This window comes from Taurulus bubalis (assembly GCF_910589615.1).
Source record: "Taurulus bubalis genome assembly, chromosome: 4".
NCBI classification, from domain to species: domain Eukaryota; kingdom Metazoa; phylum Chordata; class Actinopteri; order Perciformes; family Cottidae; genus Taurulus; species Taurulus bubalis.
The window spans coordinates 26,978,749-27,004,119 of record NC_136592.1 but is presented as its reverse complement, the minus strand read 5'-3'; the positions used below and the strand labels follow the sequence as shown (position 1 = coordinate 27,004,119).

At 44.1% G+C, this 25,371-nt stretch overlaps 1 protein-coding gene across 1 annotated transcript in view; it reads left to right on the top strand.

Annotated features, from left to right (window-relative positions):
* Positions 1-2,373: 2,373 nt before the first annotated feature.
* The window catches only part of mapk8ip1b (mitogen-activated protein kinase 8 interacting protein 1b), a gene marked incomplete at both ends in the record, with an annotated part of 37,375 nt that continues 14,377 nt past the window's right edge, over positions 2,374-25,371 (top strand). Inside the window, 3 exons of the mRNA XM_079216484.1 lie at positions 2,374-2,450; positions 16,001-16,112; positions 24,816-25,073. Of these exons, the coding sequence (XP_079072610.1) occupies positions 2,374-2,450; positions 16,001-16,112; positions 24,816-25,073 (447 nt within the window). The remainder of the gene's footprint in view (positions 2,451-16,000; positions 16,113-24,815; positions 25,074-25,371) is intronic.

Below are 25,371 nucleotides of genomic sequence, written 5' to 3'. Positions count from 1 at the left end.
GGAGAACTTTCCTCACATGAGGAAAGATGCTCAGAAGATGTTGGTTCTCTTTGGATCTACCTACATGAGAACAAACATTCTAGTGATGAAGTTCAACAGATCAGATCCTCTCTCTCTGACACCTGTCAGCTGTCCTTCATCTCCACCTCATTCAACCAGACTTCATGCTCTTGTTCAAGCAACACAGACTGGACTTTTCTCCCTGAGTAAGAACAACTGAACTGGAAAACATCAAAAGCGCTGATTGCTTTTGTTTAAAGTTAATAAATTGCTGGTCTTTAACATACATATTTAAGGTACGGTTTACATTTTTTTAAACTTAGTTTCATAGCATTATTGTAGCATGTATTCTTACCAGTAGCAGCTCAAAACAATATAATTTACAGTTTTTTAATAAAGTAATAACATTCATATTGAGTTAATTGAATTAAGTTCAGACTATTGGTTCGGCCCTCCACAACGGTCCAAATTTCTCATGTGGCCCCTTGGGAAAATGAATTGCTCACCCCTGGACTAAGGTATGTTAATGACATGTGGTTCCCAAGCGCTCTTTGGAGACGTGGGTGATTACGTTACTGTCATCTGTCCATCATCGTATAAAGCCGGCAGCTCTGGAACTTTAACAAACCGCTTTGACATTGCTGACCTTTTGAGGGAACAGAGAGTCCAAGCTACATTATTTCTTGTATCGGACCATTTAATAATACGCTGTAGTTCAGTGTAACTCGAAGAACGTAGAAGAAAAATGTTTTAATTTACCATCCAGCTAGCGACCAAATAGTCACCATGTCACCAAGGTTCCAACCCGAACTTTTCAACCAGATCATGCAAGTGGATTTTGCTGTGCTAGTTTCTGGAGTGACCAAGCACGAAATCTGAACCTCTTCATGCAGACAATGAGTGATCAGAATCTTAGATTTACCACAATATAATGTTTCACCAGGAGTAAGGCAGCTAGATAATGGAAGTTCCTCAAGAAATGCACAGACTGGAGGTACTCTATGTGAACCAGAACAACCTCACAGCCATTCCAGAAAGACACACATCTTCACACATCCAGGGCCAGTAGCTGGTAGTTACTCGCCTCAGGACTCTATAGTTCTGCCAGATCTAATTCTCATGTTACTCTCAAAGCCTCACATTAAACATTCTTTCATACTCTTTAGGATAAATCCCCTTGCTTCCTTCCTTCCTGCTTTCCCCGTACTCACCGTCATCCAGCCTGTTCTGTACTCTAACCTCCGTGCCTATTGGTTCCTTAAAAATAATTATTTTTATCTTCACCAACAATCTAGTCTGTGTCCAGCTGCACCACAAAACCAATAAGGGAATAAAGATGAAGGGAAGATGGAAAGAAAATGAAATTGGGGGGGAAAGCAAGACATCAGAATGAAGAATACTTTTTTATTTTTTAAAAATGTATTTCTGTTCTTACTGTCAGTATAGCATCACTTCCAGTATCCCTGTGTATAGTAGCTCCCTCTGCTGCTTTCTTACTGACATGACTCGTCAATGCTCTAAGTTCTTGTTATTAAAGAACAAGCCAACATTACTGTCTCCAATTTGACTGTTTTGTTTATGTATTATACAAATCTATTTTCTATCTTATTCTCAACACTGTCAGGTGTTTATTCCTGTAATAAACTACTGTAGTGTTAGTATGTAGATTTGCAGGATAAAGTACATACATGTTACATACACGCCAGTCACACACTGATGAATATATTGGGTCCGATATTTAGTAGATAGTCCAACATGATACTGACAACAAGCCTAATGAAATCCACCTAGCAGAATGCACCTCTGTTTTTCCTCCAGTTCGCAGCCCCTCTCCTCTCCGTGAGAGCTGCTGCTGCCTTTACGGTCTCCTCGTAAAACTCCACGCACGGAATGTGACGTGTTTTTCGAGCACTTTTAGTCAGATGAGATGATACATTATTAATCAGAAAATAGTTCCCACTGGGGAGGAAGGTTCTCCAAAATGTTACCTTGTTGTGGTTGGGCTTTGGTGAACATTTTGACTGAATCTAGGGCCTGGCCATTTTAGCATTTTTACACTTGTTCTGCTGCTTGGCTCAGTTGGCAATCTTTAACTAATTTTTAATACTGGGCTATATTAATCTTTTCTGTTTAAATTGTAGGCTAATTAAAACAGATGAGCTACTTTTGTACAATGGACAAATACATTTGCATCCATCTCAAAAACAACACGGCAGGCTATGTAGACGTCCTCGCACAGTTTCTGCAGAGCATCTGTTCTGCCCCACGGTCCGCGAAGGCAGCACCCTATCGCTGCATCGCCGGGCCTCAGGTGTCTCTGCTGGGCGGCTGCTGCACGAGGAGCCCGATGGAGGGACGATAAACAAGGGCAGCATGGCGGACAGAGAGAAGAGGAAAGTCAGCCCGCCGCCCGGCCGCAACCTCCGGGTGAACTCCCCGGCCAGCTTCAGGTAAGCGAACGGGAGCTCGAGGAGAGCCACGCTCGAGAGCCTGCGAGTGAATGAGCGACGAGCTCCGCAAGAAAAAACACCTGAAAGTGCTGATGCTGCCGGCGGCGTTTGGCACCGCTCAGCTTTGCGGACTGAAGTCGCAGTGTGTGCGGTGCGGAGTGTTTTTGGGCGTGTCTGCTCCCGCAGGACCAACACGAGCGGTGCGCTCCCCGCAAGGAGCTGCACCTTCACACATGTGTCGCAGACTTTGTATTTTTTGGGGGGGTTACCTGCTCCAAACTGAAGTCCCTGTAATAACTGCAGCGTTTTTTTTTTTTTAGGAGTTCCAGCATCTGTTTTCATATTGGCCTGTCTGCCTGCTTCATGGTATTTTGTTCTTATTAATCTCCATTAATCCATATAATTAGGTTATTAGAGGAACTCGTGTTATTACGTGTACAGGACTAATGAGTTGGCAGCAACCTTAGTGTAATTTCTATTTTTTTTTTGGTGTGTCTCTGCAAATTAGGCCGAATCCAGACAAAATATTAGAGAACTTTGAAGTTCAGCAGACACATTTATTTTTAATACATATTTGAATATATGCATAATATGCCTTAAATCTTTTGTTTTTATGGCAACTTAAAGCTGGAGTTTGTTTTTGGGGGGGGGGACACAACATCTGATAGCTCCTCTTTTTTTTCTTTTTATTAGAAATTTGATATTTTTTATTAATACATTGTTTTGTGTGTATAATTAAGTAGCTATCTGGGCTCAACACAAACTTTAGTTTCACTTTTTGGTTGTCGAAACCGATAATATAGTCGCAATTTTCAGCCACCTTGTATTTTAGGTGATTAAGATACGCAGCCAACCTAATTGTTAAAATGTGACATACGAGAACAACATATTGATTACAGTTAATTATAGTAATTGTTTGTAGTTTGTGTTTAATCTGAGCCTTTAGAGAATTTGAATCTCAGCAAGTGGTCGCTTGTTCATCCTTTCTCTCCCTTTTTCAAACGTGTGGACCTTTTTTCTGGACCTTTTTTTTGTGCCGATTCCCACCACAGGTCTGTTTGACCCCTTCGGCATCCACGTCCTGGATTTTTATGTCTAACGTCAGCTGCTCAATCGTCTCTACTTCTAAGAGATGACCTCCACTTTTGGCTGCAGGTTTTTTTTTTTGTTGTTGCTGTTTGCATGTTTAGTACATGTTAAGAAGTGACTGCAGCCAAAGGCCGTGAACCGGTTCGCCCCAATCCATTGACGACGGCGACGACCTGGCAACTGTTACCGTCGAGGACCGGGGTTTTTGTAGTTAAAATTCATATCCCCACCCATGCCACAGCCTTTATTTAGTAAAATATAAAATATCGTCTGATTATAGTAGAGTATTTTCCACTTTTTCCATTTCATATTCGTCTAATTTAAGTCCGTTTTGCTTTTTGACTGTTGTAAGGACGGAAAAAGTATCCTGGAGAATTATTGTAGCCTCAAGGGAACTTGCGATGGGTATTTCTATTGTGCAGACTGAATTAGCAATGAGTTGCATTCAGACGTAATTGAATGGCTGTAAAAAATGGCTGGTCGATAATGAAAGCAGTGCAGAGACAGGAGAGACAGTATAGACTGCATCAGGGCGGTTGATCAGCTGGAGCTTTAATTTAACCTGCAGCACAGGTCACATCAACATGTTGGGAGAGCTGAGCAGGGCCAGGGATTAGCTGCATGCTGTTGACGTGTTTCAATACTCTGTGTCTCTCTCTCTCTCACACACACACTCACACGCGCACACACACACAATGTTGCCTGAGGAAGAGCTGTGATTCTTCAGAGGCATGACTGGAGTGGATGGTGGCCTGTGATCAATGCACCCCAGTCTCTTTCTCTCTCTCTCTCACACTCACACACACACACACACACACACACACACACACACACACACACACACACGAAGGGTCCACAACCGTATTTCTTCAGATCTTCATCGCAGTGGCATCAAAGTTGCTCCAGCAGTGTTTGATATCACTGACAGAAATATATATAAATATGATTTTTTTTTTCTCCCAAGGGTCTCAACAAATCAGGGAAAACAAGCAGTAGAAGCAATGGAGTCTGAGTAGCGCGACTAATTTAAGACACATCTGTGATACAAGTGTAAATTAAAGCACTAAATAGTGCAACTAGAATGATTATTGTAAAGGATTAGCGGTAAGTGAAACTCTTAATTTATTTATATAATTGTGTAAATTGCATGGTAAAAATAAATAAATACAAAGGAACAAAACCAGACAATAAAATAAAAAAGCTATAAATTAAACGAAAGGAATTATGACAGCTGCTTTTAAAAGACACATCCTCTCTTTAAATTGCATAAGGAGACTGAACTGTGTTGCTTTGATATTTCAGAGTTGTAGTCGGCGAGGGAAAGTAAAGCCGTGATAATCCACAACCTCAGGGGTTGGCCCGGTCCCAGAGCGGCCATATGCCGGCGTGTTTTTCCCTCCGTCACCCTCCCTCCCTCCCTCCGCCCACTGGGGCCGACTCCTCCGTCTCTCCATCAGCCGCTCTGACGGAAAAAAATGGAGCAGCTCGCTTTCAAGTCTTTCTTTAACATTTTCCTGCCGTTTTTTGAGGCTCCTAACATGTTCACGACTCGGCAACAAAGAGTTAATAAGTGGTCATATGAGTTTGAATGAAACATGTTTGTATTGTTTCCAACAGTCTGGATGGATCAACACATGGGAATGGAGCATCCAAGATTTAGAACAAAGTGTGAGAGAGAGAGTTAAACAAAATGGAGGTCTTTCCCTTTACACAACACCTTTATGCTCTCATACACTGTTCACAGCTATACCTATGATAAATAATGCACTTTATTTGTATTCAACCCACATTATCAATGTGTATATAATCTACATACTCGTGAGAACTTTATTAGAGAATGTGCACAATATGATGACAGGGATTCACATAAAGTGAAAAATGAGAAGAAATACAACTAATATAAAAAAAAGTAGACAATTGAAAATAAGGAAAAATCATTAATCATAACCCGCCCACACACACACATGGCCTTTACATGTGTTCACAGAGTTTTCTAGTACACTGGACTTTCACCCAGGAGACCGCTGTTCGTGTCCTGAGTGAAACCAGAAGATTATGTTGACTTATCACATCACTCCCGCACAGACTTTAGTTATTTCACCCTAAACGTTGATTATTTCTTATGTAACTTCCTAACTTAATAAATGCAACCTCCAAAGTTTGCACAATCTTCACCTTCAAGCAGTATTGTTGCTATAGCAACAGCAGGGGTTTGCATGGGCGCACCAATTGCTCACGTTTAGGGACATTTTGTTTAGGCGCATTTAAAAAAATAATAAAATATCTTTCAAGTGAGACATCATATACTCGTTGTATGGGGACACTTAACGGTGGCATACAGCAGCTGACACATGACACATTTTAGATTTTCAGTTCAACTAATGATTGAAACGTTTGGGTGTGTCACTCAGACATCAACATGAAACTACTTAAGTGACATTCAGCTCTCAACATTGGTTTTCTGCTACGCCGCTGAAAACGGCTCCCGGGACGCAGCATTGACAGAACAGGAACACAATCGGCGGTTAATGACATTCACGCTGACGGCAAAGTTAAAAATAGCGTCTTTGATGACATTTCCCAGGTTCACACCTGCAGAGCGCCGCCGCTGGCCGACGACTGCGTCTGAACATCGCCGCTGCGTTGATGCCGGCGAGGAAGAGAGAGGCTGTTCTCCAGACAGCAGCGATCCACAGTGACATGTCGTTTCCTCGCTGATGAACTCAAAACACTAGTGGAGGACACACAACGTAGTATACCAAGTCATGAGAAGGAAAGCGGTGAAATCTGAGCAGCTCCACATATGAATTTCACATTTCATATCATATATTTAGGTTAATTGTGCCTTTTAAAATTCTCCATTACTGCATTGATCATCTGTGTATCCGTCTCTATGGTCAATTGTATTATAAAAGATGGACAGCTGGTGCTGTCGGACCCCGTTTTGTGGCATTGTAATCTAGAATCATGCTTTGTTTCTTGTCCTCTGGTGCTGATTTCAGCAGTTCTATGGAGAGTGCTCATGAGCACAACATCATTGTCAAGTTCATAGGTGTTTTGTTCAACTCTTGTCCATTAGGTTGAAAACCTTCAAAACACAAAATGCTAAAGTTCTCCAAAAATGTAAATACATTTCAAACTATTTCAATCCAACAAGTGAATTGTTACAGTACCAGTGGCTTCTTTTGGTTGTACCATGAGTTGAATCCTTGCTTGCCTTTCACTGTCTCTGCTGAAATGTTTGCCTGGTGTTCCAATTTAAAGTAATGAGCAGCCGGCACTGGCCTGCTGGTGGTGCATTGTGGGACTTGCAGTTTTGTAGGCAAAGTCAAGTGAGCTGATCTGATGAGGAACTGAAATGAACTTGGCCAAATTTGAGAGTTTTGTCCCAACAATCATTGTGAGCTTTCTCTTTAGAAGTCAGATGTAAAAAAAATTGTCCCACGTAACAATGTGCACCCTGAGACCCTCTGCCATGTTGAGCACAACCCTCACGTCCTGATTCTTCTCTGGGGCGCCTCCAATCGGCTTTCCGGTCTAAATCTGCAGGTTCAATGCACAGCTGGAGTTTGCATCACATGCTGCAGATTTGTATGCCATATTTTAGCAGTTTCAGAAGGCACGTATTGCCTAAATGGGCAGAGACCTCTGAATGCCACCGACCTTTCATCTGTGACGTTAGGACCCGGGGTATAGAGGAAGGGAAGACCCTCTACCCACCCACCCACACTGTCCTACCAGCTGCCAGCTCTTCTCTCCCGATTATCAAATTGGATTACTCTGGAGAAAATGTGAAAAGTCTCCAGGGACATGGTGGCTGGAAATATGGCCCTGCCTGTGTCTGCAGCCCACAGGCTGGCTGCCGATTCATCCTTTGAAATGCATGTAAATGCAGCTCATCCAGCTCCTTCCACTTCTCCCCTAAAACACGTCTCCCTTCTAGATTAGTAATATCTAGAATGACTTTCTGTTTTGAGTTTGGAATGACCAGCTTAAAAGCTGACTTAATGTCTGTGACACCAGTCACTTATATGATGTGCTTAATAATAGTGCTCATACTCAGAAAAGGCATAAAGAATATAAATCAGACGCATAACGCGTTTCTTTGAAAATGTGCAGATCACTGAGTAGTCCAGAGATCCACTTGAAAGCTCTCTCTCTCTCTCTCTCTCTCTCTCTCTCTCTCTCTCTCGCTCATTGGCTACCCTCTCGCTTTCCTTTCATCTTTTCACTGCAGCTTCAAAACCGACATGACTCTGCTGGCGAGATCCGCTCAGCCAGATGGATTCACAGGGTATGGGATGTGAAGAGGATGTGAGTGATAAAGAGAGAGAGGGCGGGAGGCAGATTTTCAAGTGTCAGTTTCCCAGATTCACTTCATGTGTCATGGGCATTTGTCGGGGGAGGGGGGTGAACATAAGCTACAGGATTACCTTGCTGTTATATTTTATGTTTAGTCGGGAGAGAATTTAAATTGAGCTGATTTAAATTTCACCCACAGCAGAAGATGACGGAGTGGACAGTTATTGCTCTGGTTGCATCTCTCTCCTCTCAACATGCTCATTATTTACAGCCGTCGCTCAATTCTGCTGACATGGCATGTTCCACCTGATGGCACCTCCCCTCTGCCTATACAGTTCTCTCTCTCTCTCTTTCTCTCTCTCTCTCTCTCTCTCTCTCTCTCTCTCTCTCTCTCTCTAATATAAACTGGGCTTTATTCATATGTTTCTTCTTTTTAAATGATTATAATAAAACATCGTTTTCATATTTTAGTAAGAGTAGGAACGAGTCACATGCGCAGATCAAGGCTAAACGATCAGGTTTAAATAAAACGTCCTATAATAGAAAAATAAGAGCCTTTTAAATATAATAATAATAATGGGTTTTAAAAAACATGGGGCTGGTTCTACCTAGTTCAGATACCAAATGTACTACAACCGGTGATTATTTTGTATTATTAGTTAATCTAATTGATCTGAGTGTCACAACCACAGTGTTTTAATTTTTCTGGCCAATTGAGAAAGTATCAGTCCGGTACTGTGAGATGAATTCATCTTGTTACCGACAACCCTCAGGGCCATTACGGGGTTAATTTCCCTCTGCTGATGAGCTGCACAGGGATTAATGCACAATCCTGGGATCCCACTCTCTCTCTCTCTCCATTTTCCATCAGAACACTTTGTCCGTCTTCTGTGTGTTTTACAGCTTCATATATGTTCCTACAGCGTGTTTTTCCTCACACATGTGTAGGGGGGAAGTGTTGAAGCTCCTCTGGTGTGTGCGCTCCAACTGGATAGTTGCCGAGGCCGTGCAGTTATTATTTATTAGCATTTATTAATTTCTGGCCACTAGGGGGCAGAGAAACATCACAACAAGTGGACTGAGAGCTGAAACATTAGCATGTCATAAAGCTCACATTGTAGCTATGTCCAGCAGACATAGACCTATATAATAAACACCATAGTGTGTGCAGATGATGTATGTAAATGTAAAATCCTCTCCTTTTTTGCTCCGTTGTGGTTTTCGACAACTCCCGGATCTAAATATCTGCCCCTGTCTGTCTCCCTTTTGGTGCTGGACTTTCACCCAGGAGACCGCTGTTCGCGTCCCTCGTGAAACTGAAAGTCAACGTTGACTCGTTCGCCATTCGCTGGTCATGCGAGTCGTTAGTCAAGTTAGCCGGCAACACGATCCTTTTTCTGACCGTAACACCGAACGCCTCTGCGGGAACGCTTGCGTAGACTTTTGATTGGACATCAGAGCCGGGAGGCGGGGTTTCCGGGGGTACCTCACATCCCGTTGCAACAACGGCAATAACTCTATTAAATCTAGTTGTGTTGTCCCAAACGTATATGGAACTATTGAATCATGACTATCAAATACATCAAAGACCACCTGACAAAGGATCTAAAAACCCTTTTTGTCGAGGTGGGAGTGAGAATGTGTTGGCAAAGGAAAACTGAGATATATCCCTTTGCTTTGTGGCTACAGCCCGATGCTCCTAAATACAATGCTATTGATCAGATACAGTGCATGCACACACTGGTATACACTGTTGGAAGGTTTTAAGGTTGACGGGGTTAATGGACTGTACAGTTCTTGTTGCATGTGCACACAATTCCAGACCATATTGATTTTGAGATGACGTTTAACCACCATGCATGAGAATATGTTAAATAACAGGTTCATATTTTCATTTATTCATTTGTGTACCTTGTTGGTCATTATTTCCGCCTGCAACAACAACATTGCACTCGATGTACGTTGTGAACATCCATCACAGTTTACAGACCGGACTGCCTGGCTCCACTTTGACCCACCAGTGCATCTCCCTGCATGACAAGAGATTTTCTATTGATTTGTTTTTTCAGTTTTACCTTTAAAAATGCACAACCAGGCATCTTTTTGTATTAATGTCGCCTCGTCGCCAGACCTCAGCAATTACTTTGGGAGGGTTCAAGTCTATATTAACTGATTGAGACCAAAACTACCCCGCAAAAAATTATAATAATAATAGAACCCACGTTGTGATAAACTGGAGTTTTCCTTTAAGAGGATGATTAGAGAGAAAGAGAGAGAGAAAGAGAGAGAGAGAGAGAGAGAGAGGAATATTAGGAGTCTGATGATCAATGGGGCCTCATGAATAATTGAGCATGACTGTTTTGCAGAGAGAGAGAGAGAGAGAGAGAGAGAGAGAGAGAGAGAGGTGTCTGTTGAGCTTATGTTTCTCCCGTTTGCCGTGGTGTTGGATGTCCTGCTAACACCAGCACTTTCCTGAGGTGGCGTAGTAAATCTGATGCACACAAGACCGAGTAAACAGAGAGAGAGAGAGAGAGAGAGAGAGAGATTATACAACACTACTCCTCCGCCTGAAATAATTCCCCTCTTCCATCTCCCTCTCTCCTCCGGATGAGCGGCAGCAGCGGGGCTCTGAGTCGGACGCCTCTCCCATCGACCCCGGGGGAGCGGCACCCCTCCTCCCCTCTCCTCCGGCTCTCCTCCTGCTCGCTCCTCCCTCTCTGCCGTCCTGCCTCCTTCCTCCTTTCACTTTCTAACCCCGATCCTCCTCCTCCTCTCCTCTCAGCTGTGGATGCCCTCCTCACTTACAGTATGGACTCGGGAGGGGAAGGAGAAGAGGGTTGGATGGAGGACCAGTGGGAGAAATGGTAGGACACCTCTCTCATTCTCTTCCCCCCCCCCCCGTGTGGTTTTTATTTTTACCGGCACACACATGCGACACACGGCTGTGTGTGACCTTGTGAGCGCGGAGCCCTATTTTTACTCGTTATATGTTGCCTCCTAAAGCTCAGGTCAGGCGTGCCCTTGAAGGAGAGCGGCTGCATATGGCTGTGTGCGTCTGAAGGCGGGAGGTGGAGCGTGCGGCAGAGGTTTGCCGGTTTATCTTGACCCAAAAATAGGACCGGAGAAGACGCACCACACTTTGTGTTGTGGGGGTGTGTGTTGTCATAGCGATGCCCATGCAGGAGATGCATTGTTTGGACGAATTTGTGCCTTTCGGAGTTTGTTTTCATACAGCGGATGATGAAGGAGGGGTGGGGGGTGTTTGACGGGACGGTCCTCTTCCTCATCCTGGTCCTGTCCTTGCAGGAGGACGAAGCTGACGACTGTGTGCAGCCTCGTAATCTCACAGTGGGAACATAAACGTGTGAATTAGTGGTGGGTTTCATGCGTCTGCTGTGACGAGTAAACGCGAGGCTTAATGTGTATGTTGTGTGAGGTGATTCAATTGTAACGGCACAACGCGGATGTTATTGCTCATTAAGTGGAATATCGGAAGCTATTTGCAAGTGTAAAGAAATTCCTGGTTGTGTGTTGTTTTTCCCATTTTAATTTTTTCTTTATTTTTTTTGGTAACTAGTAGCTCATTTGCATTTTTCTCTTGAACTTTCTAACACCGGAAGCATTTTTCTAGTCTGCCTTCGCCACTGCATGACCTTTTCCTCCGTCGTAAACTGCATGAACTGCGTCTTATTAGCTAATTTTCCATGAAAATAAAACAAAAGGTGATGAACCTCATCTCCACTTGACCGTGCGTGCTATTTGCAACTAAAAACTGGGAAATGCATTGATTGTTGGGTCATGGCTGGATTCAGATAAAGACTAATGAGCTGCCCGGGCCCATCGTGGCCTGAGCGCGAGGTCACGCTGTCCTTCATTAACACAAGCAGAGAGGAGGCACAAACAAGCCGGCAGGCCGCCCACTGTCAGCCCAGAATAACGCAGGACTTTATCCCAAATCCTTCACGAACATAAACTATGGACAAAGTGTCGGGGATGTTTTCTGAAGGGGCATTTTTTGATCCTGCACTGGGTCGTGGAGCAGAGATCAAACACACAGAGAGAGGTGAACTCGAGGCTTGAGATACATTAGACATCTTATGGAAAAGAATACGTATTTTAAGGGATGTTCAGGGTCTTCTCTGGTGACTGGGACTTCCTGTAGCATGTAGCATAACACTTCCCAGATTCGTATTTGTTTGATCATTTTGTGTCTAGTGCCATAATGTATGATAATTTGACTATTTTGTGACACTCACAATTGGTAGTTTGGTTTATTGTAGTTACATATTGAATTAGCTTAGTTTATGGCCTTAACTGTTTCCAGTCTTGTAAGTCAGGCTACTACAGAAATGCTGAGACTGATGGAGACGAAAAATAACCACATGTGGCTCGATTTGTAGGTATGTGACACATTTACACCTATTGGTTCTCATGTTATGACTGGTAGACAATAATCTTCCTCGAAATATGATAATTCCAAACCTCTCTCTCCTACGATAGTTTAGCATTTCCTATTTGGCAATGCTGTCGGTAGGCGACTTCGTCCTCTGCTCAGGTAGACATCACTCCGCTATATCTTTAAATAGCAACTAGTATTCATGCTCTGAGTATCATAAATGGAAGAACTTTAAACCAAAACCATTTTTCCCCATCCTGAACCAGCGTACCAGTGACATATGGTCAAGGTTGCCCAAACATCCACTCCAGCTCTCTTCCAATCACATCAGAACCTCTCACCTCCTTAATTGAAAAAAAAAGAAATACGAGCTGCCATTGAACAAAATCCAGGCAGCAACTAAGTTCCTCCTAGAACTTTGTTGGCATGAGCAAATGAATAGTATAAATATGTAATACGTAAGAGAGAGAGAGAGGGCTGGTTAAACAGATTTCATAATTCCTTGACATCGTTTCAACAAGCCTCGAAAGGCCAACACTATGTGAGGATGCTGAGATCCAAACTAGTTAGCAGTTACCTTTGCTACCTGGATGCTCTTTGGGGTCGTGGGAGGTAACAGTGTCACAGTGTCAGGGTGTCACAGGACTCTCTGAAGACTGCCGAGTCAGCCCGCATTGATCACGGAGGGTACTGTGAGGGAAACGATGGCTGGTGTACAACGTACAGGAACACAACCCCAGGGGAGACCAACACGGATATTAGGTTATTGGATTTGCTCGGCTATTTGTAGCTCCATTTCGTGTTCATTCAGGAAAGTAAGATGGGATGTTTTTTTTCTTTTTATATATTTAGATGTGTAGGTGTGCTGATTGTTTGCACACATATATGCAAAAGTGTACAAAGATGTGGAGCATCTCTTAGCTATAGGAGTCAGGACTTGCCATGGCCCCTTTGTTCTATTGTCATGCCTCCTCTCCCCTTTTCTCACGTTTCCTCATCTATCAGAAATAAAATGTGTGAAAGTGAGCTCGACAGTTCAATGAACGACAGCCTTGCAGTGGTGAAAAGAAAACCTAAAAATACATTTGGCATGACTTCAGAGTTTGGGGAAAAAAACTAAATACTTCTCGCAGCAGACATTTTGACAAGTAGGAAACGCACAGGTGCTACTAATCACACTAACGATTAGGGCCGTGATATATCTGTGCTATGCTGACAGCGGAAACCTCTTATACACTGTGTTGGTTTTTCTCTGGTGTGTGCAGCCCTCCTTACCCACAATTCACTGCAGCAAAGGGGTCACCCTGTCCTGCCCAGGTGGTTTATCGCCCAGCACTTCTTCCTCCCTCCTTTCACTTTTGTTCCAATCCCTCCTTTTACTGCCCGCTGCTTCTATTTGCACTTTTGCTCGGGGGTTTGATCTCCAGTCACAACATCATCCTCTCGCTTCTCGTTCGCCACTCTTGAGACTCCCCTCCTTCTTTTGTCCTTGCAAAGTCCTTATTACAGGTCAATACCCGCAATTCAGGGTTCAATATAAATGACATACTTATGGCCGATTGGCGAGCAGCCGTCCCTTTCCTATCCTTCATCCCTTCACTCTTCTTCTCTCTCCTCTAGTCTCCTCCACCGTTCTTCTCCCTCCTTCCTGGAAGTGAGGCCGATAACGAGGTCGCACAGGAGCATATTGATTTAGTTCCTCTCCCGAGCGTCTGTCTGTGTTGTAATAAATTGCATTTGTAGAGAACTGATAAGGTTACAGTTTTTGTTATTCAAAAGCAGAGCCGTGTCCCCAGACCAAAGTCCCGTCAATGCAATTCATTTGGGAGACAAATTTCTATCCCTAAAATTTTAGATTTGCTGTGTGTGTGTGTGTGGTTCATTTTGCGGTTCACTGATATCAAAACCGACTGTCCAAAACAATAAAACTATGCAAACTTTTCCCCCCGCACTGTTTCGTCGATAACGGCCCCCTACCAGCTGGGGGCCGCTTGAGAATCGGGAGGGAGGAGTCAGCCGTCAATCAATGGCGCTATCAAACGGACAATTAAAAGTTGTTTTGAGAAAGTTTGAGTCACTGCAACTATGAGAGCTCTTTTGGGAATGCAGCCATAAATGAGCCCCCGAATTATTGGTGCAGCAGTATGCCAGATTACAGAGATACTCACTCACTCAATCAAGCACACAGATTAAAAGTTCCCGATGCTGCAGCTTTACTTTGTGAGTCGGAGGATTGTTCAGTGAAGGTGGATTATTCCACTGGTTATTTATTTAAGTCCCTTTCTCCCTCTGTTCCTCTCTTTCTATCAGGTGTACACGTGTTCCTCTCTATCTATCAGGTGTACATGTATTCCCATCTGGCATCCTGTATCCCTTACCAATAGATCCACTTTCTTTCTCTTTCTCCCTCTCCATCCTTCAGCCCCTTCTCTCCTGCCTTCTCCTGGGCCTAATTATAGAGGTACACAGATGCTTTACCTCCCATGCCCATATTCCAACAGGCGACGGCTAAAGCCGGCCATAGCTGTGCGTAACGTTGTAAGAGGAGACGGCTGCGTCGTCGATTTAGCCAGAAATAGCATTAGCTTCATGCTTCAACAACAGGGGGATCCAAACTCTCCCGAGTTCACCAGGTTTCTCCGACAGCTTGCTTTTATGCTCCTTGTGATGACAGTCATCTTCTCTTTCCTCCCTCTAATAAGATTTCCCCGCTCTCTGACTCGGCCTGTCACGCCCAGGAGGCTGCAGCGTAAAGAGATAACAGGCGGACATAATTACAGATGGTGGGGGGAGGGAAGCATTGTTTACTGGAAGCTAATTGAATCCTGCCACAGACGGCAGGACGGAACATTTCCCCGTTTGACACTGGAGTGAAGAGCAGTAAATCGGGTTCTTCCCTGTGAAATATAGTATCTAGTATAGACTTTTGGATGGCTGGATAAATAAAACAATTATGTGCCTCCCATGTGTTGGCACTTCATTTACAGTGGATATTCCTGGTCCCCAGGGGGTGAATCCTAATGCGTTGGGGGTGTTTGGTCACCACGTCCGATCGCCTCAGCACCATTGTCATGCCGACTTTTCCTCAAATAAACAAACAAATCATGCCCTTCGATCTACTGAGCACATTCTTGTTCCTCAGAGGATGAACCCCATCCCTGAATTTGCATGCTATGACCTTACTTTTAGGGCCACCCTGGAGCAGCACAATAGGGCGAACAAGACTCTACCACAATCAGGACGCATTGACGACCGCTGAACGTAGTCGTGCTCCTCAGAGGATGGATACCAATTTATGCTGTTTTTGATAAATGCCCCAAAACCCCACAGTATGTGTATTGATGTGTGCCATGTGGTATATCCTGAATGAATGGCGTGGCCGCCGAAGTCTCGTTTTAGTCTCGTTGATTTATGGATTACACAACACTTCCGTCATTGAGTTCGGGCAGGTTTAGTCTCTCAAGCCTGTCATGATTTTTGTTCAAGTTAACTCATAGGTTGAGCTGCCATCTGTGATGATGCCGTTGCCGCTCCCATTATGATCCGGTCTTCTGGTCGCTGCAGGTGTGTCGCTACATCCAGACTGCTAATGGCCAGAGGTTTTGGGTGATTGTATTTCCAGGATAAGAGTAGGCGTTGGAGCCGCCACCCCGTCAGGCAGATTATCCGGTCGGAAGGGAGATTTGAGAGTGCGGAGGGATTAGCATTGATTTTTTCTTTCCTCATCTCGCTCCCTTTTCCCTTTCTACCTCTTCTCAACCAGGTTGACCCATGACATCAGCCTGGATGAGTTTGAAGACGACGACCTGTCGGAGATTACGGAGATCACAGACGAGTGTGGGATGAGCCTCAACTGCAACGGCCCAGATATGAAGGTAAGTGACCTCCATACAGAGCTGGTTCTCACAAGATGTTATTTAATCAGAACACAAGGAAGTCTCTTTATGTAACTCATGAGCCGGTGTGTATCTGTTGAGGTTTTTCACTCTTATTTGAAATATTCACTTTGTAAACCTTATGAAGGAGTTGTGCTGTGAAATAGAATATTTGCAGATTGTTGAGTTAAAAAAATGTTTTTTAATCACATTTCATCTAAGCACACAACAATAATTTCCCTCAGATTTCCATAAAAATACAAATAAAAAAAGTAATGAGGCTTACACACAGTCTCCAATCGTTTTATGCTCATCATCATCGTTTCATGAAACTGCACGAGGCATTTTGTCCTGAACAGCTGCTCCATTCAGCTTCCTGCCAGCCGAGAACAAGAGCCCAGAGGCAGAGAGGCCTGATGGACGCCGACAGAGCCGCTCTGTAAAAAAAAAACCTCGAGTCTGATCACACATGATTGCCCCGTTGCATCCTGGTTATCTGAATAATTCACACTGAGCTGTTTACTGTTTGTTCAAGTCCTCTGAAGATTGAATTGGAGAATTATCCGGTGAGGAAAGTTTTGGTGCCCCACTAGCACCCTGGCGTTCTCACGTTGTAGTGGCGTAGAAACGAGTGGGTCATGAAAGAAAACTGGAGCGCTGCTCGGAGAGGAGAGAGACGTGGAGTGGTACAGAGGGAGAAAATAAGCAGAGGTAAATGTATTATTCTGTCAGATCTCTCCGGCTCTGTTCCCAGTGAAGCCCTCATCACCTCTTCCTCTTCCTCCTCCTCCTCCTCCTCCTTTCAGCTCTGCTACAGTAACCAAGGCAACAGGAGGGTCCAGGGTCTTTTTTCACTGTCAATTATACGAGCACATGAGCGATATTTTCTTTTCTGTGATGCATTTTTGATTGTCTTAGTGAGGCGCTGACCTAACGGATGAGGAAATTGCCGTCACAGAGTGATATACATTTTTTGGGGTTGAAAAGCCATTTATCCATCTCTGCCTCTGCTTTTTCTTATTCTCCTATCCAGGGAGCTAATTATAGCCCAGCTCGTTGAATGTGAGGGCTCTCGCCTGGAGGTGTGTGTGTGTGTGTGTGCGTGTGTGCGTGTGTGTGTGTTCGCACTGATGACGCATCACCTTGCACGGAGATCAGAATCCAAAATGGCTGCTTGACAGCGGCAACAACAACAAACCCCACGTGTCATAGACGTCACTCTCGGGTCGTGAAAGAAACTGTATAACATCGTCTTGTAGGGAAAGAGCAGACTCTGCTGGTTGCTCTCAATAATGTGTCCCCCTCCTCCTCCCATTCTTACCTTTGTCACCCATCAGACATCAGTCGGTATCTCAGTCTCATGCCCTCACTGTGCATAAAGGTGCTGAACTCTGAAGCAGTTGGTATCTTACCGGAGGCAATTGTGAAACTGCGTTGTCAGCCGATGACTAGTCGGTTCAGAAGGCTGTTATCTTATTCACATGGTCGATAGTTGTAGTAGTAGTTTAGACGGGAGCCAAGGAGGCAGTCGGGTGTCGTGGTACGGACAGCAACAAAGTCGGTTATCGATGGCGACGGATGAGACGGACAAACACAGGACTTTTACCCGGGATACAACCGTTCGTGTCTCGCGTAAAACCAAAAGCCAATGTTGACTTATTTCACTCTACTTTTGTGACTTACATACTTACCGCAGCAGCAGCGGGGAGTTAGCAGCGGGGAGCTAGCAGCAGGAGAAGGAGGTTAGCTCCTAGCTGACCGGAGGTAGGAGCGGCTTGTAACCCGACTTTTACGGTATTTAAAGGTAAGATACTTTCCAAGGAGTTGGCGAGCGAATATTGGACGTAGATTCATCAGGTGGGCACATGAAAACATATTTACCTCTCAGCTGGGTAAGGCGGACTGAAGTTATTTCTGCTCCTGTCATATTTCAGCTTTCCTCACAGACCTTAGAGGCAGCTTCATTCCTTCCCTTCCCATTTAAAAGTGCAAAGTGTTCGATGGAGGCTGCCTATAAATGTATGATGAGGCGGTGCAGCAGGACGTCGGGTGACTGGGAGGATGGAGGGAAGCACTTCATGCAGAGCCCTGACTGGTGACCTCATCAGTGAGCTCATCACCCCAGGGGAGTTTCAGGACATACATCTTGGCTCATCAATAATGGACAGTCACATGGAAGGAGCTTCACTCACCACAGACAGGCGTGGTGTCTGCCTCAGCGGGGTGTGTGTGTGTGTGTGTGTGTGTGTCAAGGGGTTTATAGGGAGGGATCAGAGGGCGCATCCGAACTAATGGAGACATTTTATAAAAGCCGCTAGAGTTCAAACTGGGTTCCGAGCACATTAACATTTTAAGATTGTTGTAGTGTTTGTGCTGCAAATTTGTATGACTACTCTTACAACGATATAAAAGGGCATTCAAATGTATTTATTTGCCTCCTGCATCTCTGCGACGCGTGGCCTTCTTTCGAAGAGGAATCGCGAAGATCACAATCTCCAAATTGTATATAAACGGGACCCACATATAGATCCAACTAGGATTGTTCCTCTTTATCGTTTTTTTTTTTTCAAAATGTTGCCTATGATGAGTGCAGATGGATTTTTTTTTTATCTCTTGTCCTCCCACAGTAAAAGAAAGTCCTTTTACCCACCCGGAAACTGTCAAGTCAGGAGTGTAAAGAACTCAACATTGTTGACTAACTGAACACAAGGAACTGACCCTGCATCTCAAAAGGAGTAACAAACTTCCTAACTGTTTTGAGTTTGTTATTCCTGGTTGCACAGGCTGATTGGTTGTGGGCAGAAGATCTTCACAAGAGAGAAAAACATGGAATTCCAAATTAGTGTGCGCATGGCCGTTGTTAAGAAGTGTGGAGCGGCTCACGTCCAGAAAGAAGCTATAAGAGATTTGGTGTTCCTAAGAGACGGGAAATGACAACATGCATTATCTCAACCACTCTGTGAGTGTGTGTGTGTGTGTGTGTGTGTGTGTGTGTGTGTGTGTGTGTGTGTGTGTGTGTGTGTGTGTGTGTGTGTGTCATTTATCATGTGCAAATGGTTGAAAAAGTCAGCTGTCGGCCAGGGGTCGGATAAAATGGCCAATAGCACTAAGTGACTGTAGAAGCACACACACACACACACACACACACACACACACACACACACACACACGCACAGATATATACTATACCCTCCTTCGTAACATTGTATCAGACATAGACAAAGGCATTTGTGAAATTAAATGGTAATTAAATTGTTTGTGTTTATAAATATGTCATGATTATCCCTCTATAGATATACATAGTATATTAGCCATGTACTTGAACATTGTTCTAAAACCTTTGAGCCAATTGAGATGAATTATGTTATTTACCTCTTAAAAAACAGTGTTTAACTACATCAATGCACATCAGGAAAATGGATCTCATTAACCCAGATAGGGAGGGAGTGAGAGAGGGAGAGGGAGAGAGAGAGAGAGAGAGAGAGAGAGAGAGAGAGAGAGAGAGGAAGCAATGCAACAAGAGAGAGCAGATTGAGAGAGATAAGCCGGATGGGAGGGGGGGCAGCAAAACACTTACAAGAGGAGAAGGAGACCTATTTCCATGGCAACAGTGTTTCTCTCACCTACCCCATGTGTCAGAGCTGAAAATACATGCATTACACATACGCACACACACACACACACACACGCTGCCCCCATGGATACTGTTCACGTCGTGTCATCCACACATGGCAACAGCAGAGAAGAAGCTGCCTCATCAACACAAACGGAAACAAGAGGAGCCCTTTGTATCTCCGGTCCCTTTAAAGAGTGTCATCCACCGTCATATGTTGTTGTTTACTGATAGTCAGCTGTTTGTTGATCTTCATGCATTCCCATGCATTATTCAGGCCCCAGCACGTTGTTTACTGGGAGTGATCGCAGACCGTGATGGTGACGATCCACAAAAAATGAGGACAAAATCACCCGGATACGCAAGCGGCCATTTTGCTCTTTTGACGTTATTTGGAGAGCCGGGGCCGGAGAGGAGTGGTCAGGCGATTGGCGCCTGGTCCCGCCCACCCACCCGCCCCGAGCCAATCACAAGCCAAGCACGACCACAGCTTGTTAGCGTTAGCCACCTAGCTACTACGCCACCATAGCATCTCCTTAAATACATGATCAAATTGACGCATTTTCAATTACACGTTCTTTTGGTCCATTCGGTGGCAGTGGAACAAGTTCAAAACATTTTGACGTATTACGTTACAGAACTGTTGTGGTTGTGTTTTTAACAAATACCAAACATTCATTATTCACTAACTCTCCCTTAGGCTCCACTTTGGTCTCCTCCAACTCCTGAGAAATATAAATGGCTTTAGCAACTAGATGTTCTCTGTATTAAAGTTGGCAACTAACTGGTGAAGACAGAGGGTTTATCAAAGCTTTTTTAAAATGTTTTATACTACCTGTTAATGCTTAGAAACAAGGTTGATGAGGCTGCCTTCTCTGGGACGGAAAAGCAAAACAACGAGCCGAGGCTTCATGATCTGTATGTTGTTCTTCTTTGTGAGTTTGTCCCTATGAGTGGCTCCTTTTCTGTTGCGCATACTCATGTTATCCTCTGTTGCCATAGAAATAGTCATGAGTGCAGCTAAGAGGCAATCCAGACCTATAGTGGGTCAACATGTTGCTTGATATTCACAGTAACAGATTGTTTCTAGCTAAAAAGCAAAGCGATTTTAGTTATGTTCAATCCAATTATATCATTTAAAACCAAAAGTTGAAATAATAGTGATTTATATATATCCTTCAGAAGTATTACACAAGATCTTGGCTTTATATATTGTCTTTTTTTGGACTTTTCTCTATATCTATTATTGTATACTGTATTGATTCTATTGGTTTTTTGCTTTCTGCTTTTCATCTGTCTGGTGTTGTTATATTTGACTTGTTGGTGTGTTATTGCCCTACTGGGGCTGTTCTGATTGGACGAGAGCCGAGCATCAGTAACTTGGAGGCAGCGGTATCTCCTCAGGCTCCTCGTCGTCACGGAGCCCCTTGTCTCTTAGCAACAGGGGCCCGGGCTCTCTTAAAGGGGTCAGGCGTGATTTGAAGTCCTGATAACGTGAGAGGAAGAGTAGAGGCCCGCCGCATCAGCAGGCATTGATCGTCTGCAGGTGGAAAGATGAACAGGCGGGGAGAGAGGAGAGAGTGAAAATGACGAGCTGATTACAGACAGGCAGACAGGCATTGGTGTTGTGTGACTGTGATTAAAATACAGGAGGATCTCAAACATATTTTCCCAACCCCAACATGACTTAAAATAAAATAACAAAATAACCCACAAAATTCCCCCCTCTCTTCCTGCTCCTTTTCTCTTCCTTTTTGTTGTTGTTGTTGTTGTTGTAGTTCTGAAAGAAGGGATGGATGAATGGACAAGTGCAATGATTGATGGATGGATGGATAGATTGATGGACTGATGTATACATGCAGGATGGATACATGGATGACGAGGATGGGGAGAATGGATACATGGACGGACGGACGGATGGATGATGATAATGACATTTAAAGGGATGGTGTATCACTTTAAATGTCATTAAAAGTGCATTACCCCCTTTCCTTTTACCCTATGTGAAATGAGATAAGAAAGGAAGCATTGAAGCACCTTTCCTTCCCATTCAGCAATATTTCTCTCTCTTCTTACAATTTGACAAAGACTGTGTCTGAATGCGTCATTAATTAAAGCAGCATTTTGGGCTACATTTGCAGGAACATATGAAAAGGAAGGTTTTGTATTGCTATCAAGTCCAAAAATGGACTTTCAAGGAGGCAATCGCTGAATAAGAACGCAGCTGCACAAACAGAGAGAGAGAGAGAGAGAGAGAGAGACTCTGGATATGTGTGGTCAGAGTGTCGCTGCATACAAATGTGCTTGAAGGCAACACTTTGACTCTCCTTACCACTCTGCTTCATTTACAAAGGAGAGCGCATAGTCTTTATAATGCAGTCATTCACTGAGGAAGAGCCAGCACGGAGGTTTAAATAAGGTTACAGTTATAACCACGGATTAAATGACTGAGAATGTTTCTTATTATTACACACGATATGAAGGCTGTTAAGTGAATGAATGTAAAGAAAGGGTTACATAGAAGCTTTGCCGTGTCGTTAAGAAGCGTGCTGGGTTTCTTTTCATGTTTTACTGACATGTAGATCTAAGCGATAAATCAATAGTATCATTGAGCTGTGGAATTATTTATTAAGAAATAAGTGTATCAACAACTGACTCGCAATTAATGATATTTGACCACCGTCTGTCAATAGAAAGGACTCAAGAACTTATATATTATTAATAACTATTTTATTTTCATTTCAATACATTATTTATATTTTTTATTCTTGGGATGTTTTGGTTGGGTTGATTGGATTTTATCAAATATTATATATATAAAAATGTGATTTTATTATGAGTATCATAACATGTTACATGATACAGACATAATGCTTCTGAATGTCGTGTAATTCATTAAGTCTATGCCACCCATCTGTACTGGGTTATGGATACTGGATAATGTTTTTGGGAACTATGATACATTTGAATTAAACTGGGCCATTACAAAAATAAAGTGTTTTCATGCAGTCATGAGGAAGAAAAGACTCTCAACAGTAATTAACTGGCAGCGTATTGCCGTTGGAAGAGTGACACTAAAATCAGACTGATGAAAATATCGCAGGTTTAAAAGCTTTTTAAGTCAAACCAGTCCAATAATTCTGACCGATTTGATTGACTTTGACATATTTCTCGTGTTGTAGTTCATATTAGCTTGACAGCTTTGGCGTTGTGAGCGTGCATTTGTGCATATCTGCATGTTTGTGTGTTTGCCATGTGGAGTAAAGAGGGAGCTGAGGACCGTAATAGGCTTAACAGCGACTTGATGTCCATGTCAATGCATCTACATCACATCGACCAACAGGAGGAATTACCGCGTGTGTGTGTGTGTGTGTGTGTGTGTGTGTGTGTGTGTGTGTGTGTGTGTGTGTGTGTGTTTGCGGGCGCTGTAGCTGCAGAGATTGTGATGGTAAGTGAAGCAGACTGTGCTGCCCCAGTGCCCCCTGACTTACTCTGTCTCCCAGATGACCCCGGTGTTTGTCACATTGCTTTGATTTCAGCAGCGATGTAAAAGACAAAGTGAATCTCATCACAAGAGGCCTATAAGTTGCCTTGTGTAGAAGTTGCCTTGTGTAGAAGTTGCCTTGTGTAGAAGTTGCCTTGTGGAATGTGTGAAAACAACCGAGCCAAGCAGAGCTTTCAGCACCTTTTTCAACCACATAGGTCAAGGAACCTCTTGGGGAACGAAACCCCAGGACAAGACCAGGGTCCAAATGAAGTTCTCCCGTCCCCATCCTCCTTAAAAGGCCCTGGTTGGGTGGTAGTACTATCTCAAAGTACAGGAATATTGGGATCGGTTGATTCAGGATGAGGGGAGAGCATTTGGCTTGGTTTGACAACATAAAAAGTAAAGTTAGGCTTCCGGGCTTTTAATTAAAAAAAAGACAAAAGGAGGCAAAGATCGCGGGAGCCATTTTAAGGGGCGCTCTGTAGAAGAGACAGCCAGAGATACTGAGAAAGAAAATCTATAATTTATGATTGTTTCACAGCTGTTACGTGCTAAGGCGCAAATACATAACCATCAAACACTCCAACAGATGATTTACTGTGGGGACAGACGCTCAGTTCCCTTTTCCTCCTCCTGCATTTTTTATTCATCACGTCCAACGTGCATCGGTAAATACTCGACGAGACGGTTCGACACACTGAACTGCGGAGCTGCAGAGAGAGTTTATTACTAGCGACCCCCGCCGACCCCCGGCGTTGGGACGAAAAGTCACAGGGAACACCAAAGTCAGAAGGATTCATCTTCTGTAGACCATGAATATCAAAATCTCAATGCAATCCATCAGCAGTGGTTGTTGAGATATTTCAGTCCAGACCCACCAACCAACATTGCCGTCCTTAGAGCTAATGCGGCTAGCGAGGTCTTAGGTGATGAGGAACACAGCAACAAGCGTGGATGAGATCAACACAGCTGTACAGATGGTTTGTGGGTCAATTTAAAGACTTAGCTCTTAAAAATGCCCTCATCATTTGATTAGCTGCTCCTACTGTAGCAACGAAATTCTACGGCAATGGTCGTGTTACGTTAAAACCAAATTCAACTGCAGTCAACACTGAGATCGCAAGCTGAACACTTATTAGTGGAAGTCGTTTGGGGGCGGCTGTGGTCATGGGTAGAGCGGTCGTCCAGCGACCGCAAGGTTCACGGTTCACGGTTCGATCCCCGGTGTCCCCGTAGTTCGCATGTGGAAGTCCTTGAGCTCCCCGGGCGCCTAAATTGCTGAGGATGGGTTAAATACAGAGACCACATTTCATGTATGTATGTCAAAATATGTAATTAAGTTTCCATTCTCACTTCATTGCTGCCGGTAAATGCCGTCCGGTGGAGAAGCTGACTAGTCCGTCTCTGCCCTCGGCTTTAAGCAGCTCAGCGTTTGGCAGCGAGAGTGTTAAAAGGCAGAAGACAGAGCCGTCTCTAATTGGCCGCCTCGGTCTCCTCATCCCATCCCCGCACACACACTCTCTCGCCCTCACTCTTTGCTGCCTCTCTCTCTCTCTCTCTTCTTCCGCCTCGACTGACGCCGCGTGTCCTCCAATCCCTGCAGGGCCGTGTGAGGCGAGGAACCAATAGCCTGTCGGGGAGGGCGGAGCTGGGTGCCGTCGGCCAGCTCCAGGCAGAGATGCTGCATTTGGAGCTCATCGACGGTGCCGACGGTTACCGCGGTGACAAAGAGTCCTCGAAGGCGTCAGCCATCGCAACCCCGCCGGTCACCAAGGTCCTTGCGGCACCTGTTACCATGGATACCTACCGGCCCAAGAGACCCACGACCCTTAACCTCATCTCGATTGTGCCGCGTACACAGGTAGATCCTCATCCACATGCACACATACACACACACACACACACACACCGTTTGCGGCAGATTAATATTGACTAAATATTGATTAAAAAAAGAAAAAGAGGAGGAGTGGACAAATAAGAAGATTTGTGTCTGCCTATCTGTGTGTCTGCCTGTCTGGCTGCCGCTTCACACACATGTAAATATGTATCAACAACCTGTCTGACATCATCATTGGATTCACTACAATTGTTTCTCTCACAGGATGTGTTCACTGGACTGAACAATAGCCTCAATTGTCAAGACAGAGATTTTTCCCCCC